Here is a 15,460-nt window from a genome sequence, read left to right on the forward strand (position 1 = left end):
TCAGCGGGGCAATTATAGTTAAGCCCCGCGCGTCTGCCACTGAGAACTGTAACTACCTTAGGTACCATAGCGCGCCACCAGCCTGGGAGAAGTGATCTTGTAGATAACCTGACGCATTTGAACTGCGTGGGCGCCGGGCGGATTGAATTGCAGCCTGGCATTTGAAACCAAGAGCAGTTGTGGAGGAGAGGTCTGTCCTCCTACCTGAAAATAGTACCCGAGATCATTTTGTCAGGGGTCGGGCGCACAGTATGGTAGGAAGCAACGGTATCGGAATCCCATAGGTAAGGTACCTACCTGGTATCCAGCACCTCGATGCGACGACCACTTTTCACGTTCTAGGTACAGTACCTTACCTAAGGTACCTTTGCTTGGCACATGCCATGAATGTCTTCCAGGTGTATCTGACGAGTACCACAGTGAAAGAGCGGCTTGCCATCCCGCAGCGCTGCCTGTTTTGAAACAGGCAACAGTGGCACGGGCCCGTGAAAAGGAACAAGTGGGAGGGTCGAGGGGTCACTGGCCACCTCTCTTGACACCCCGGGCCCTCTCAGATCCATTGACGCAAGCGCAAGAGTGGATTGCGTTCTTTTTTAATGGCCCGGTGGTTGTGAGGTAAGGTAGGCTCTTAAAAGCACCTGACTTCCATAACTCCGGCAACGGACTTGCGCCGATGGTTGCTGAAGGAATCCCGTGTCAGCGGCTTATTAAGTGGGAGGAACCTCCGGAAAAGGGCACCCCCTCTTGTCATCGACCCCAACACCCACCCACCTACCGAGCTTGTTCCTTCCCAATCACTCTCTACTCCGTACACCCTCCACCATCAACCGACTACATTACCACGCATCAGCAATTGCACCATTGCAGCCGCTCGCTCAATTGATAGCTACAACCTCCGCGCCGGGCTCGCAGCAACCGGGAACTTGCAGTCCGCGCAGGCCGCTTGGCACCGACCGAGGACAGTACACTTCAGTACCGTGCCCCGCATATATCCTCGGCAGAACCGTGACCCCTCGCGATCCGCCGCAACTCGCCGTGTCACGCGCCATTCCGTGATTCCCTCGCTTTGACAAGCGCGGACGCCAGACAATTACCGACGACCATGGCGTCCGCAACCGCCGATTCGGGCACGCAAACGCCCACTCAGCTCGCCGAGCAGCCGCTCCTAGGCAGCGCGCAGACGCCCTACACCTTCCCCGTGCACAAGCTGAGGCGCCGCCAACTAGAGCCCGGGAAGACGCCGCTGGTGCTGGTGGCCTGCGGTTCATTTTCTCGTATGTAGCGACTCCCCAGTTGTCGTCCCTAGCGGCCGCATCTGCTGACCATGGCGCGCTGCCGCGGAAAACAAAAAAGCAATCACCTACCTCCATCTGCGCATGTTCGAGATGGCGTCCGATTTCGTCCGGTTCAACACCGACTTCGAGGTGTGCGCCGGCTACCTATCACCGGTACGTCGCCCCAGATCATCTCGGTCGTGGTGACGACAGGGAAACGCACGCTTTGTCCGTGCAGGCGGGACTGACGGGTGTTGGATGCAGGTAAGCGACGCTTACAAGAAGGTGGGGCTGGCGCCCGGGCACCACAGGGTCAACATGTGCTCGCGCGCCGTCGAGCACTCGCCGTGGCTGATGGTCGACCCGTACGAGACGGTGAACTGCGACGAGAACGGCCAGCCGCAGTATGTGCCGACGGCGAAGGTCCTGCGGCACTTTGACCACGAGATCAACACCGTGCTGGGGGGGATCGAGGGGACGGATGGGCAAATGAAGAAGGCTCGGATTGCGCTTCTGGCTGGTAGGTTTGATGCTCGAAAGAGTTTCAGGAATTTGCGCTGACATTGACACCCTCGCGCACAGGTGCCGATCTGGTCATGTCGATGGGTGAGTTTGCTAAATGGGCATGGGCCATGTGGCAGGATGACCTAATTGTCGCCAGGCGAACCCGGCCTCTGGGCGCCACAGGACTTGGACACGATTCTCGGCCAGTACGGCGCCTTCATCATCGAACGTTCAGGAACCGACATCGATGAGGCTCTCGCCTCGCTGCGGCAGTATGAGCACAACATCTGGGTGATCAGCCAGGTGATCCAGAACGATATCAGTTCTACGAAAGTTCGGCTCTTCCTGAAGAAGGATCTCAGCGTTCGGTGAGTACACTCTACTCGCCTCTTTTCAGCCGGCAAGACTAACAGATTACAGATATTTGATACCGGACCCCGTTGTAGAGGTTTGCCATCCCGCAAGAGTGACAAGTCTTGAGCACCCACTGACGCCCTCCAGTACATCGAGCAGCACCACCTCTTCCAGGAGCCGAAGCCAAACAGTTCGAGAGGCCAGACGCCAGACAGCACCCCCGGTCCCTCAAACTCGAAGGTTGCGAAGAGCTGAATGAGCTCTTGATTCTTAAGAGGATGAGAAACGATTGGCATGACTTTAAGACACGACAACTCGGCAACATAGAAAGTGCGGCAGAGATGATGGGGGAAGGGCTGAGTCACCAGACCGCTGAGACAGCGGCCAGCCAGAGAACTCACTCTCCACCCGTCGCCGCGCTCACCGCGTTCGCGTTCCCCTGCTCCCTTAGACCGGGCGTTGAGATACCCCGATACACACCCTGTGATGACAGCTGGCGTTGGGGCTGAGCAATGGATGTACATGTACCTTTGGCGCACTGCTGCAGCTGCAGCTGCCGCCGCTGCGATGTTTCCCATCATCAAGCAGCGCCGAGCCCCGCCCCACTTTGGATTCATTCACTTTTGGAAACGGCGGCTGTCATGATACCGAATCGGCGGCGTTTTTGATCGATTCCCATGATTTTCCTCTTTTTTCTCTGTTTTGGTTTGCTGGCGATAGACAGATCGCAGTCCTCGGGACTGTACTCCGTACCCGACCTCCAGGGGAGAGATCAAGGGTGCGGAATAGTGTGGTACTGTACTCAGCACCAGCCTTGTAATGGGATCCCTGTGCGACGAGAGAAGTCATGATTGATTCACATGACATGTTCCATTCAACGCTCAATTCCAGTCACACTCTCTTGTGCTCTGTCTCTCCCAGCACGAGTGCGGCGTTCTGCACTTACTACCTAGGTGGTTATCACCCGATGACATCATTGGCGCTTTCGCAAGCCTGACTGTCCTTCATTCAGGTTTGCTTGGATTGGCCCGCACCCCCTTGTCAGCGGCGGCGGGCGACCGCTGTGGCTTGCAGCGGGAGCATGCAGACCACCCAAGCGAGCGGAAAGGCGTCGTTGGCCCGGCCTGTCGGGTCGGGCTTCTCGGCCAGGCAGTTGGGGGGGTCCCGTTGGCTGGCCTGGCCGCACATGCATGGGGTTGGGTTGGCGGCGCGTCGCTGCTTTTGCATCTGCGAGGGTGCGTCCACAAAACTCGCCGTCACCATGCTGGGCGTCATCAACTGGGAGTATATTCCGCAATCGGCATGCAATATGTACAGAGTTATATGAAAACGGCCGAGCCCGGTCCTAGAGCGGGCAGCATGCCCCGCGTTCGTCCTGAAGCTTCAAGCGGCCGGACAGCAGAAATACCACGCGGCCGCCGACATCCCGACACTTCGAGATTCAGCCAGGAATGGCACAATTGTCATTAGCCCGGGTATTCATTGCATAGCCGGCCACAACCGCTCATCCAACGCTCAATACCGCGGCCCACCTCCCCGCTCCAGGTCTTGGTTCCATCCGCTGGCGTTTCCATAGTCCCCGCGAGGAGGCCCTCTTGGGTTTGGTCGCGCCGCATACCCATACTCGCTGCCGTGGTCGGCTGGCTCGTACGGCACCGCATTCACCATGTTTCTCAGCGAGCTGTTGCTTGCACTCTGCTGGTGATACGGCTGCCTTGCACCCCCCATGTTCCGCAGCGAGCCGTTGCTCCCGGTCGGCTGGTGGAAACCCTGCATCGGGGCCGTCACGGATCTGGGGGGTGGAAGCTGCGGGGGCCCCCGAGGAGGCATCGGGTTGGTGGCGCTGCGGACGGGGTAGCCGTTAGGTCCGAGTCCGCGCGGCGACAATGGACCACTTCGATACGAAGGAGTCGAGGGAGCTGGGCTGGCACGCCCGCTCGATGGGTCGTCAAAGGGCGACCTATTGTCACTGGGATTCGGCCATCTGTTCGTTGGGGGGTTCGGCCCCGGTCCCCTGTAGTTGTTGTAAGGACCCACTGGGGACAGAGCTGGGGGCGCAAGTGAGGGCACCGTCTCGGAGGGATAAGGCGCAGGGCTCGACGTGAAGCCGGCCCGAAGGGATGAGCCATTCGACTCCATCCGCTGGAGCTGCGGACCAGACCCAAAGCCCCTGCTGGACCCTGCAGTCGCAGGGCGGACAGGAGGGTAGCCGTCGAACTCGAGGGGCGGCAAAGTGGGAGCAGGCGATTCTGAGCGACCCATGCCCATCTCGGCAGCGCCGCCAAGGAGAGAGGCTTTAGCCGAATACTGGCTGGGGGCCGTCACGCTGGTTTCCGACCGCGATGGCATAGCCGCCGGCTTCCGACCAAGTGAGTTCATCTCAAAGCTACCAGGTGTGCTCGGGAGAGAAGGCTTCTCCGAGAACGAAGCGAAGGTGTCCGCCCGATTGAGCGCTGGCATCTCTGGAAGACTGTCGTCGCCAAGAATCGGGATCGACGGTTTCATCGACAAGGGCCTGTCTCCGCCGTTCTTCTTCGCCGCTTTGAGCTCCGCCTTCTTCCGTTTGCGCTCCTCCTCGGCCATAGCCTTGTTGATCTTGACCGAGACAATCTGCTTCAGGCGCTTGTTGACCTTGCGCTCGCAGAAACCCGTCAAGCCGCCGTCTTCCCGTGGAATGTAGCTCCACAAGAAGAAGACGAAGAACAGGGCGGCTAGCAGCAAGGACAGGAAAGAGAAGATCCAGATAACCAGCGTGAAGAGCATGCCAGACAGGATGACAGCCTGGCGAGGTTCGTCGGCCGCGAGGACTCTGATCTTTTCAAAGAAGCTCGACAGCGACCCCTCGAAGCTGCTCGAGCTGACCTTCAACTTGCCATCGTACACCGAGTAGATGGTGAGAGCGTTGATGACTTGGCGAGGTCCGGAGCAAAAGAGGATCCGAATCCAGGCTTTGCCCTGGGTTAGCAAGACGTATCAGAGCCCATCATCTCGAAGCAGGAACACTTACATTGAAAGCTAAAGAAAGTAAAAAGGGCGATGTACTCAGCCCCCTTCTTACTCTTTGTTAGCTCCGCAAAGACCAGGAACCGCTTCCACCCTTTGCCGCTTCCCATGCGGATACTCTCCAGTCGCGCAGCCAGGCTGTCCAGGAAGCACTCGGCAACGCTTCCCCGGCGCATGATGGCTACAGCGCGGAAGTACTCGTAGGCGAGGTTGACAAAGGATAGAATGATGCAGACGGAGAAGATCCATTTTGTGATGTTGAAGTTTACTAGCGTGGTGGGCTCGATCGTGGAGGACCATTTGTTGAAGACGAGCAGCTGGTAGGCCGTGAAGACGTCGACAGCATAGACGGCGAGGGAGATGATCAGAGAGAACCAGAGGTAGCCGTAGGCAAAGGGGGTGAAACACGAGGTGGATTTGAAGTCGTTCAGACTCTGTGCACACAGTGTCAGCTGGTGGCTCGAAATCACGCCGTCCCTTGATGAGGCTCACAATGAAGTCCCATTTCTGCTCGGGCTGGACCTCAACATCGCGTCGGCGATGGCTGAGGAAACCCATGGTATAGACGGCGCAAACCAGGCGCGAGGAACCAGGCTAGCCGGGCCAAGAAGGAGGAGATGTCGACGCTGTCGAACAATGGGACGAATATCAAGTTGCCGACACAGATCAATGTGTCGGTTGGGGTATCTCAAAGAAGTACTGAATGCGGTTGGAGTATCGTGATTCACCGTCTACACGAGTCGGTCCTCGCCCGCGAAGGGATCGACTGTGCTTAGCTCGGCGAAGGAGCAAGACAACTCCAGGTTGTCGGCGACGATGAGGTCACGACGGTGCCTGGAGAGGGGAAACAAAAGAGCGAACCGTCAGGAGTGGGTCGAGCCGGTCGGCTCGCAAGGCCTCAGCAACGTTCCGATCCTGCCAGCATCGCAATGGTGGTGAAAGCCGGGGAACCGTAACCTTGAGAAGCAATGCGAGGGCCTGAGAGACAGGAAGCACGCTGCTCCAGCCTCTTGGTCCGGTGGATATGGAAGCGGATGACCAAGTGAGCGGGCGCGGGGCTGAAGGAGGGAAACCCGAAAGATGTGGTACGCGCTGGGTCCTGCGGTGGTCGAGGAGCGCTGCTGGGTTGGACGACGGTTGTTGACAATGGCTGCTAGGATGTGGGTTTGATCGGCTGGGCACAGATGCAAGCGCTGGTGTCAAGTTGACGGAAGCGGAAAGGATGAGACAAGCAGGCAGCGAGGGGGTGCAGCAGCAGTGCAGCGGGAGTGTTGAGTCGCCAATTGTCAATTGTCGGGGAACAATGGCCCGTTGTTGTCGTCGCGATGAATGATGAATAGCGCGACTCTCTATTCACGGCGAAGCCGCCGTTTAGCACATAACGATAATGAAAAAAATGAATGGCTAGACAGTCAGTCGCTGTCTCGACAATCGCCGCCCTTCGGTTTGAGAGCGTCTGGGAACGAAGCGAGTCGGAACGCGGGAGGGAGGACTTCTGACGGGAGTGGAGGGGGGAATAAGGGGCATGCCAGGAAGGAACAGGGGTGCATGCATGGGCGGAAATGTGCAAATAGGCCCACTCGATTGGCCTCGAGGGTCGGCGCAATTGGCCGGCCTACTCAACGGGCTGTGGGGGCACCCGCACCCGCGCCGTAGTTCACAGAAAACTTGGATCGCATGGACGAAATCCCTATGGTACAGTCTCAATTTTCTGTGAGAGCTTGCCCGTCCCGCACCCCCTGCTCTTGGCTCCCTGGGACCCTGCGCAAGGGGGCATGCTTTCATCTGTTGATTGGCCCAGCCGGCAACCCCTTGCATTCCCCAGTGCTCATGAAACATGCGCCCAACCACAAAACTGGGACACGTCGGCGACTCGGCGGGAGGGTTCTGCGAAACGCGGAAACTCGATCCCGAAGAAGCAGATCGTGGATGGCGGCGGCACAGCGTCGAAGGCTTGAGTTCCGCTCCGTAGCGCCAAGACGCTGGCGACTGTGGCCAAAAGCTTGCGCCAGCCGTCGTCGCAAAGTCGTCGTCGGAGGTGAAGCAGCGAAACTGCCAAACAGTTCGTGCAGACGTCGCGGGCTTGAGGGGACAAGCTTAGCGTTGCCATCCAGTTGATAAAGGCATTGGGTCTTACGCTTCCATTCCAGTTAATGCTGTGCAGTCCGAGATAAGACCCGCCCGCGTATTGGCGCCGAACGGGATGGAGCCAAGCGAGCTTGCCGCGCGCTTGCGGAGGACACATTCCGCGATCGACGTGCCGTGCACACATCAACTTGGTTGCTTTGGAATGATCCGTCAAACTCCCTAACACTGTTGATTAACTCTATTCCGTGTACGGATACTCAACCGTCTATCATGTCTCGTCTAAGCCTTGAACCAGTGTGGTCCTCGATCCCGACAAGTCCTCCCGTACTCCGGCCCCGGCCATCTTGACGGCCTTCGACATGACCTGAAGAGCCGTGACGAGGCCAGAGCCCAACCAGAACCTCACCTTCATCCAGGACCGGACCAAAGCTGGACCAGTCGAGCGCCGGGCCTGGCAGCGCGCCACTCAACGCAGCTAAACACCAATAACCTTCCCCTGCCCGAGATTACCCCATTCCCTCTCCACCCGACTGTGCAACGCAGCTCTCAGCTCCATCTGCTCCGTCTCCGTCAGCCCCTTCTCACTGCCCCTCCTCCGCCTCCAACTCCGCTCCGTCTCCCGCAACCTCGCCTCCTCATCCTCGTCCCCGCCAGCAAACTCGTAGCTCCTCCATTCCGTGTTATCCCACCCGGTCCCCTTCGAGTGGTCGGCCCCGTCCCAGTCCTGCGTGAGGAAATGCAAGAACCCGCCATGCGTGACCGCCACGATGTGCGCATCCACCCCGGGATTCTCCGCCTCGAACCGCCTCCCCAGCTCCCGCATCCACACCCTCGCCCGGCGCGCCCGCGCCTCCAGCTTCTCCACCGTCGGCACGTACGGGCTCCCCGCGCTCTCCTTGTCGTTCCACCCCTCCGTGACCAGGCGCAGGTCGACCTGGCCGGCGGGGCCGAACTCGACCGCCAGCGCCTGCGGCGACGAGCCGATGTCGCACGGCAGCGGCGCGACCTCCTGGAGGTCGGGCACGGCCGTGACCTGCTTGTCGGAGCTGGTGAGCACCGGGGCGAAGGAGAGCAGGGCGGTGTAGAGCGTGCGGCGCAGCGGCGAGGCCACGATGTGGGTGACCTGCGCGTGCAGGGGGAAGGTGCGCTGCAGCTGGGCGCACTGCTCCCTGCCGAGAGGGGTGAGGTCCGGGTCCGGGAGGGCGTGGTTCGCCGGCGTGAGGTTGTGGAAGCCCTGGGCGTGGCGGACGAGGTGGATGTAGGTCGGCATTTTGAGATAGAAAAATAGGGGCTTGTTGTGTGAGAGGCAGGGGCGGCCGAATGACGTAGGGTTGCGGAGGAAACGATGGAGTTTCTTGCACGCAGAGTCGTAAGGTAGGGCAATTCGTGACGACGCAAAGTTAACGGCGTCTAGCGAAAGAGACGGGACGGGGCGACGGGTCAATCAGGCATCTTTTGAAGTGTAGCCAAGATTGTTGTCGTGAGTCACAACGGGCCGGGGCTGTTGACTCCACCCCCTGCCGCCAGTCCGTCCGATGCGATGCCGAAAGCTCCACTCCGGCGTCGGCGGTCACGCCCCACTTCGGACGACAAGGCCGGTCCCTTTCGAAATGCGCACGAGCATGAAAAGCACTTTACCATTGGCTGGGCAGCAAAAACAATCGAAGAATGAAGAAGAAAAGACGACAAGAAGAAGACAAGCAGAAAAGAAGACAGGAAGAAAAGAAGACAAGAAGAAAAGTAGACAAGAAGAAAAGAAGACAAGAAAAAAAGTAGACAAGAAGAAAAGAAGACAAGAAGACAAGAAGACAAGAAGACAAGAAGAAAAGAAGAAAAGAAGAAAAGAAGTGGAGCTGGAAGCCGTTGCAAGGACAGATCTCCAGAAGTACCCCGTACAAATTGACCATTAATGAAGAACGCCGCCTACCTACTGCCGCGGAATGCTGAAGCTGAAGGAATAATGAACACTGTTTTCGAAGGCCAATTGGCACGCACCAACAGACAACCTGCCCAATGCACGCCTCTTCAGCATTCTACCATGGGTCCTTGGCTGTTGGTCTCAACTGACCAACCGGTTGGCATCAGCCGCTCCTTCCAACTTGCCGGACACGGCATTCCAGCATCATAAACGACGGAAAGACAGTTTCGCAGTTGGTTGACGAGATCAAAGCCAGTCTCAGCAAGCCTGCAGATCCCAATTCCAAGCCCCAGATGCCTCAGAGCTTTCGAGACGCTGTTGTCCGCGCACGCGTGCATGGGGGGGACGACCGTTTCCTCGCTGCGATCCGGGACGAGGATGTCTGTCACCTCGCATCGACGCGCCACGGGGGTGGCGGTTGCGTGCTCTTCAAATCGGCCGTCCGCGGCCTCTGGCCCTGACCTTTGCCATCGATGCGGCCGACAAGCTCGAGAGCGAGGCTGCCGCGATGCGGTAAGCATATGCATCTTCAAAACCGAAACGGTCGCTGTGGACGTCACCAAACTAAAGCCAAGCTGTCTTAGGCTCGTAGCGGAGAGGACGGCCATTTCGATAGTTACTCAAGATCCATGCCTATGCCCTCGGCGACATGTACATGCAGCTTCGACGCCTCGAGTTTCCCGCGACTGGTCGTTTGGTCCAAGGTTCGGACGGCGTGCTGGTCGGCAAGAGGATCGCGACGGTTGACATTAACATCCAGGCGCTGGAAAGCGTGGGTACGTTCGAGGCCCGCCAGTTCGCCGAAGGCTGGGTTGATCCCCGTCTCGACCAGGGACCGTTCGTCTTCGACCACGGCGATTTGCAGATCTTCAACTTGATCCTTGACGACCAGATGAACATCGTCTCGGTTCTGGATTTGGAATCGAGTTGTTCGGTGCCGCTCTAGTTCTTCGCCCCTCCATTATGGCTGAGCAGCGCCCTTGTCGACTTTTGTGTTACTCCTTCCGATACAGGAGTTACCTTGAGCGCTTTGAGGAGTGTTCTGCCATTCTCGGCGCCCGGGAGCGGGGAGGTACGGAAAGGAGCTCTTGCCGGACGAGTGGGACAGGCAGAAACCGAAGCATGGCTTCGTGGTTGCCCATGTGCTGGAGAACTGACGACGATGGACTGGTTCGCTCTCCGAGCCATCAACTTCCAGGTCTACGGCGGGAAAACGGACCTGCCGGAGCGCGTCGAGACCTTCATGCAAGCCGATCCCGCTCGCAGAGTGATAGCCAAGCAAAAGGCTCCGGACTGGGTTTAGTACAAGATTGAGTTGGAAGCGCTCGGCCTTGAATATTCGAGCGACTCGGACAAGCAAATCGCGGAGACCTCGCGCTCTGATCCATAACAACTTCGCCGCCTTCATCAATGGAATCAAGTCCATTCAGAACTAACCCGATGTGATAGCCCACATGATAATCACATTTGAGAGGCTACTCAAGTACCTCTCTTCCAAGGAAGGCGCCCAACTCCAGTAAATGACAGCCCCAAGCAAAGACGCCGAGAACACCAGTTGTTCCTGCATTGACCCAACGCAAACCCGCTCCGCATCATAACATGACAACTGTCAAACAACCCGGGGCACAGCTAACGAGATTCCACCTCGACCAGCGGCGGGCCGGCCTCCAAGCGATCACGACCCTGGGGCGGGTCGTCGTCCTGGACCGACACGTACTTCGTCGCCCCGACGGGACGGTTGATCAGCCACCGGAGGAAGATGTACGCGTCCGGGGTCGGCTCCTTGGCTTTGAAATTGAGCAGTCTCGACTGCCGGATCACCAGCTTGTTGAGCTTCGCGTCGATATGGGCCTGCGTGATGCGCCCGTGCGTCTCCCACTGATAGGAGAGGACCAGCACCTGGGCCGGGGGATCAGTCAGCAGGTTGGTTTTCTACTCGGGTCTCGGCGCATGCGCCCAGCGAGCGATTGAGTGTGTGAGTTGTAACAGGTGGAAGATGCTTACCGGTTTCGTGTGGTGGTCGGTGAAGCGGCCGGAGCGGACTTGCTCTCGCAGCAGCGTCACCGCGGCGTCAAGCTCGCTCCGGAGCATCGTTCCTTCTGGGGCTACGACAGGGTCGAACATCGTAATGCCTGTGTGAGGTGTGTCTGCGGCTGTGGGGAGCATGACGGCCTCGGTGACGTAGTGAGACCGGTAGTCGTGGCGGTATGGGACGGAGAAGTCCAGATCTTCCTGGGCGAATGCGGTATAAGTGCAGCTTTGGGTTCACTGTCAGCCAAGACGCAGTGAAGGGAACGGTGCGGCGCAACAAACATTGGATGTGTCTTGTCGTCTTCGTGGTCCCTTGCCAAGCGAAAGCACACCCTGTTGAACCAACGCGCTCTCATCTCCGGGTACTTGTAGCCCGCGTTTGGAATCCACTCGGGGTGGTCCTTGTCCCTGTCAAGCGTCTCACTCCAGTACACTCGCGCTCCATCACCCTCTTCCTTCAGGTCGCTGTCACCGTCGTACCAAGGCGAGAAGAACCGAGGCTCAAAGTCGCATGGTGACGAGTTGTCGACATCAAGGTCCGTCCGTTTCAGCACCCCGAGTGCCTCAAGTTCGCTGTCGTCGATTGTGGGAGGGCTGTGTCGATGAATGTACTTTTTGAGGGCGCATAGTTGTTTAAATTGCGCCACCTCGAGATTTCGTCGGCGAATTTGCTCCATAGCTACTAAGATTGGTGTCGAGTTGTGAAAGCAGTGGTTGTTGCGGCTTGGAAAGACATCGATGCGGACAAGCTTGTTGTTGTGTATTGCGTCTTCATGAGACGCGTTTGTTTTGCGCGTTGCCCATGACGACCAGAACAGTTCGCACAGGAAGCGTACGCCAAGCAGATTACACAGTGCGCAGAATCGCACACGGACAGAGTGCTGTGACTCAATCCAGGAGTCCATTCGCCCGTCACCTCCGTGACCCAATCGACGCCGCAGTTAAAACTCTATGCTGCAGTTAAACATGCACGACTCTTGCACACGGTATTCATCGTGAGCTGCATGTACGATATAATGTCACATCGGTGGACATAGGTTGCTTGGTAGGTGCTCTGTTCATACCCACCTGTATTCTGCAGATCTTTCTCTCCCAACCTAGTCCGGAGCGCTAACTACCTATGCAGCGTACGCAGTGAGTTGCCTATATTCCAGACACTCCATCCGTATGCACGGGCCCTCCATGTGCACAGTTGCTCGTTAGTTATCCATACCTGTCCACACGTTCCTTACCAAGGATGTCGCGGGGACTTGCTTAAGCGCTCGGTTGGATGTGTTGAGGCCCTCATCTTTCATCTCAACGGCGCTTCCGCCCAACCAACGACTTGGAATTCCATCAGCCCCCCCCAAAGATGGCCCTCCATCTTTCATCTCAACGGTGCTTCCGCCCAACCAACGACTTGGAATTCCATCACCCCCCCCCCCCCCCCCCCCCAAAGATGGTCCTCCATCTTTCATCTCAACGGCGCTTCCGCCCAACCAACGACTTGAAATTCCATCAGCCGCCCTTCCATCAGCCGCCCAAAGATAGCTTCCACGCTTTCCTTACCAAGGATGCCACGGAGACTTTGTCAGGCGCTCGGTTGGATGCGTTGTGGCTAGCCCTCATGTTTCATCTCAACGGCGCTTCCGCCCAACCAAAGACTCGAAAATTCCATCAGCCGCCCAAAGATGGGGCGTGTCGAGGACATAAAATGTGCTGCTGTTCTGCGCCTGCCTGAGCTGTACTGCTGGTCTGCGCCTGCCTGTGTTGTGCTACTGTTCTGCACCTGCCTCCGCTGCTTTCAAATCCTTGATCCAACTCGTGCCCACTCTTCCAAGTCCCCCGCCGTCTTCTCCCTCGCCGGTGCTGCGACATTGAGGAAATGTATCGACAGCAGCAGCCCAAAGTCGCGAACTCCATTCCACAATGGGCAGATAAGGTTCGATGTCTGCTCAATATCAGTGATGGAGATCCTCGCAAGAACGAGAGAGTCTGGCAGTTCGGTGCTGCTGATCGCAAGTTTCCTTCGGCCTCCGATCTTTCTGAGGAAGATTACCTCCGACTTCGGGTGATCTGGTATCACTGGAGTAACATCAACGAGTTCAGACATTACATGCGGGATAACCCGGTTCTGCAGGAGGACGATGAGACGAGTACTCGGTATACCGGGTATGTATCTCGGGAGAACGACGAGCTGGCAACCAAGATCTATGACAAGCTGTCACCTCTGTTTCGCGGCTACCTGGACGACATCAGGTCCAACAAGGACGGGACGAGGCCAGGCAGCAAGTGCGAGCGCTACTTTCTCACTAGGTACTGGTACGGCAACCCGAGCTCTTTTTTGCCTATTACGGTTTCGGGTAGTTCTTAGTTGCTAGCACCCGAGACAAATACCTTTGCTCCCGAGTTGCTCCCAATGTCCTGATTAGGGAAGAACTAACTCGCATTGTTGAACAGGCAGGGCCTGGTCATGACGAGACTCAAGGGTGACGATAAACAAGGGGAAGCTGGCATTTCACGCAAACCACGACAAGATGTGACCCCTGTCGAAGACATCACGGCCGCCGTGTCAAGGACGACGATTGCCAGCGCCCCTGAGACCCCACGGAAACAACTCATCCCGAAGGTACTGGAGGTCGAGACCCCAGCCGTTCCCAAATACTTACCGGCCATCGGTGGCATGCAAAACCCCGCCACCTCGGACGAGACCTATGTCAACACAGCGCTCCTCCTGCTGCTACAGACGCTCACGTTGAGCATGTCGGAGCTCGGCAACTCGATGGACGGTCGGCTCGACCTTGGTGATCTCGAGTGGCTGGCTGATCGGCTACCTCTCAAGCTGTACCGTCATCAGCCACAGAGTGACTGGAACACTCAAAAACCTGCTGAGTTGATGGAGGCTCGAGTAGACGGCTATCTGTGCAAGCGAGACTATCACCCGCCCGACAAGGACGGTGTTGCTCTGCCACGGTACAATAACCTGCCTTTGGCTATCGTCGAGGCGAAACCGTGCGTAAGAAATGCGGCAGGATCTTCGATTCGTTGGCAGGAGAGCGCCGAGATGGCTTGCTGGGTGTCCAGCTTGGACGATGACTTCGAGCACTACGGATTGCTTCAGTCTTCCACTAGCGGAAGAAAACGGTAAGCACCATCAACCAACGAGGTGATCCATTCACGCTTCCAGTAGCTGATGGGTGGCCCTCCAAGACGTCTTATGGTGTCCCAAAACCGCCATGAGATATACCTCATCATCGCCGAATACGGCCAGCCATGGAAAGACTACATCCGGACCGGGAGGTCATCATCACAACCTATGCCCCGGAGCAAGGAAGATGCGGTCGATCTCGCGGGCTCGGACGCCTTCGTTAAAACCGCGGCTGCAGCATTCCCCGACGAATTCGAAACGATGATCAGCGACGCGGCGGAGTTTATCAAAACCCCTGGCGGTGGAGTGAGGCAAACCCGCGCCAGGCCGCTGGAGCTACTGGGTCCGGAAGACTTCTGCATTATGCAGCAGTGGGGGCCCTTTTTGGTTAATGACCGCCATTGTATGGACCTGTTCTTGCGTCGGCTTATCGCGCTGCAGGTGCAATTGCTGTCGACAGCGACGGCGATGCCGGCGCCGCAGTTCGATTCCGAGGAGGCGCCGCAGTTCGATTCCGAGGAGTCCGAGGAGGAAACTTCAGACTGAAATTGTGGGGACTCGGGAGTGAAGTCGGCGGGAACTCTGCGAGATACTCTCAGAGCGAGGGTTTTCTTCCTGATTTTTGTTGTCTCGTCTCTGTTTTGTTACCGCTTTCCCTTAAGTGAGCAATGAGATTTCGACCTAGTCTTTACCTTCCGCCCCCCAAACTATAACGCTCGGCAATCAACCGTAAAGACGTCTTTCTGTGGTACATGATGCAAGACCTGCGGACTCAGACGCTACATTGGGCATCTAGGCCAAGGGCGTACAGAATCTGGAAGTTTGGAGGACAGACTCCAGTATCACTACCCGCAGAACGAGTCAGAATGCCATAGCTAAATACCAAGCGGTTGGTCAGTTGAAACTAGACAGCAAAGGACCCGTGGTGGAATGCTGAAAATGGGAGTGCATTGGGAAGGTTGTTTGTTGGTGCGTGCCCAAGCCGGCACTTGGAAGGACAGTGTGAACTCGCTGGTTCCTTCAGCTGCACACAGCGAGAGGAGTAAAGTCTAGCTAGGTCTGCAAGGTCCCGAGAACCCGAGGTTAGACGATGAAAGTCAGCCTAGTCAGGATCTACACGTAATATCGTGGCCGAGAAATGCATCCCACGCTGTTATTACG

The 15,460-nt window shown here is 57.5% G+C and overlaps 7 protein-coding genes across 7 annotated transcripts; 3 read left to right on the plus strand and 4 right to left on the minus strand.

Annotated features, from left to right (window-relative positions):
• The first annotated feature begins 1,063 nt into the window (after nucleotides 1–1,063).
• Nucleotides 1,064–2,992, plus strand: THITE_2153409 (uncharacterized protein). Its single transcript, XM_003650300.1, has 7 exons — nucleotides 1,064–1,274; nucleotides 1,354–1,448; nucleotides 1,539–1,794; nucleotides 1,857–1,880; nucleotides 1,936–2,146; nucleotides 2,199–2,226; nucleotides 2,280–2,992. Exons 1-7 carry the CDS (start codon nucleotides 1,103–1,105, stop codon nucleotides 2,385–2,387), a joined length of 894 nt encoding a protein of 297 aa, XP_003650348.1. The 5' UTR covers nucleotides 1,064–1,102; the 3' UTR covers nucleotides 2,388–2,992.
• Nucleotides 2,982–3,553, minus strand: THITE_2109684 (uncharacterized protein). The gene has a single exon (XM_003650301.1). It carries the CDS (start codon nucleotides 3,393–3,395, stop codon nucleotides 3,174–3,176), a length of 222 nt encoding a protein of 73 aa, XP_003650349.1. The 5' UTR covers nucleotides 3,396–3,553; the 3' UTR covers nucleotides 2,982–3,173.
• Nucleotides 3,554–5,990, minus strand: THITE_2109685 (uncharacterized protein). Its single transcript, XM_003650302.1, has 3 exons — nucleotides 5,628–5,990; nucleotides 5,140–5,569; nucleotides 3,554–5,080 (listed from the first exon to the last, which is right to left on the minus strand). Exons 1-3 carry the CDS (start codon nucleotides 5,691–5,693, stop codon nucleotides 3,648–3,650), a joined length of 1,929 nt encoding a protein of 642 aa, XP_003650350.1. The 5' UTR covers nucleotides 5,694–5,990; the 3' UTR covers nucleotides 3,554–3,647.
• A 1,645-nt stretch (nucleotides 5,991–7,635) lies between these two features.
• THITE_2109686 (uncharacterized protein) lies at nucleotides 7,636–8,626 on the minus strand. Its single transcript, XM_003650303.1, has one exon. It carries the CDS (start codon nucleotides 8,491–8,493, stop codon nucleotides 7,699–7,701), a length of 795 nt encoding a protein of 264 aa, XP_003650351.1. The 5' UTR covers nucleotides 8,494–8,626; the 3' UTR covers nucleotides 7,636–7,698.
• A 564-nt stretch (nucleotides 8,627–9,190) lies between these two features.
• On the plus strand, nucleotides 9,191–9,829 carry THITE_2109687 (uncharacterized protein). Its single transcript, XM_003650304.1, has one exon. It carries the CDS (start codon nucleotides 9,435–9,437, stop codon nucleotides 9,600–9,602), a length of 168 nt encoding a protein of 55 aa, XP_003650352.1. The 5' UTR covers nucleotides 9,191–9,434; the 3' UTR covers nucleotides 9,603–9,829.
• Nucleotides 9,830–10,668: 839 nt separating this feature from the next.
• THITE_2109688 (uncharacterized protein) lies at nucleotides 10,669–11,977 on the minus strand. Its single transcript, XM_003650305.1, has 3 exons — nucleotides 11,455–11,977; nucleotides 11,146–11,398; nucleotides 10,669–11,040 (listed from the first exon to the last, which is right to left on the minus strand). The coding sequence occupies exons 1-3, from the start codon at nucleotides 11,847–11,849 to the stop codon at nucleotides 10,771–10,773; spliced, it is 918 nt and encodes a 305-aa protein (XP_003650353.1). The 5' UTR covers nucleotides 11,850–11,977; the 3' UTR covers nucleotides 10,669–10,770.
• A 628-nt stretch (nucleotides 11,978–12,605) lies between these two features.
• On the plus strand, nucleotides 12,606–15,220 carry THITE_2109690 (uncharacterized protein). The gene is made up of 3 exons (XM_003650306.1): nucleotides 12,606–13,473; nucleotides 13,612–14,295; nucleotides 14,362–15,220. Exons 1-3 carry the CDS (start codon nucleotides 13,037–13,039, stop codon nucleotides 14,843–14,845), a joined length of 1,605 nt encoding a protein of 534 aa, XP_003650354.1. The 5' UTR covers nucleotides 12,606–13,036; the 3' UTR covers nucleotides 14,846–15,220.
• The last annotated feature ends 240 nt before the right edge of the window (nucleotides 15,221–15,460 follow it).

This window comes from Thermothielavioides terrestris, chromosome 1 (genome assembly GCF_000226115.1).
Source record: "Thermothielavioides terrestris NRRL 8126 chromosome 1, complete sequence".
Lineage (NCBI taxonomy): Eukaryota > Fungi > Ascomycota > Sordariomycetes > Sordariales > Chaetomiaceae > Thermothielavioides > Thermothielavioides terrestris.

Bases quoted from the DNA above. Each gene is read 5' to 3' on its own strand.
- THITE_2109688 (XM_003650305.1), bottom strand. From the start codon at position 11,849: ATGGAGCAAATTCGCCGACGAAATCTCGAGGTGGCGCAATTTAAACAA. The intron at 11,399-11,454 runs GTTTGTTGCGCC...GTGAACCCAAAG, and splicing joins GACGACAAGACACATCCAAT to CTGCACTTATACCGCATTCG. The intron at 11,041-11,145 runs GTAAGCATCTTC...CCCCCGGCCCAG, and splicing joins CCGACCACCACACGAAACCG to GTGCTGGTCCTCTCCTATCA.
- THITE_2109687 (XM_003650304.1), top strand. From the start codon at position 9,435: ATGCCTCAGAGCTTTCGAGACGCTGTTGTCCGCGCACGCGTGCATGGG.
- THITE_2109690 (XM_003650306.1), top strand. From the start codon at position 13,037: ATGTATCGACAGCAGCAGCCCAAAGTCGCGAACTCCATTCCACAATGG. The intron at 13,474-13,611 runs GTACGGCAACCC...ATTGTTGAACAG, and splicing joins TACTTTCTCACTAGGTACTG to GCAGGGCCTGGTCATGACGA. The intron at 14,296-14,361 runs GTAAGCACCATC...TGGCCCTCCAAG, and splicing joins TCCACTAGCGGAAGAAAACG to ACGTCTTATGGTGTCCCAAA.
- THITE_2109684 (XM_003650301.1), bottom strand. From the start codon at position 3,395: ATGGTGACGGCGAGTTTTGTGGACGCACCCTCGCAGATGCAAAAGCAG.
- THITE_2109685 (XM_003650302.1), bottom strand. From the start codon at position 5,693: ATGGGTTTCCTCAGCCATCGCCGACGCGATGTTGAGGTCCAGCCCGAG. The intron at 5,570-5,627 runs GTGAGCCTCATC...CTGTGTGCACAG, and splicing joins AGCAGAAATGGGACTTCATT to AGTCTGAACGACTTCAAATC. The intron at 5,081-5,139 runs GTAAGTGTTCCT...CCCAGGGCAAAG, and splicing joins TACTTTCTTTAGCTTTCAAT to CCTGGATTCGGATCCTCTTT.
- THITE_2153409 (XM_003650300.1), top strand. From the start codon at position 1,103: ATGGCGTCCGCAACCGCCGATTCGGGCACGCAAACGCCCACTCAGCTC. The intron at 1,275-1,353 runs GTATGTAGCGAC...AAAACAAAAAAG, and splicing joins GGCCTGCGGTTCATTTTCTC to CAATCACCTACCTCCATCTG. The intron at 2,227-2,279 runs GTTTGCCATCCC...GACGCCCTCCAG, and splicing joins TACCGGACCCCGTTGTAGAG to TACATCGAGCAGCACCACCT.
- THITE_2109686 (XM_003650303.1), bottom strand. From the start codon at position 8,493: ATGCCGACCTACATCCACCTCGTCCGCCACGCCCAGGGCTTCCACAAC.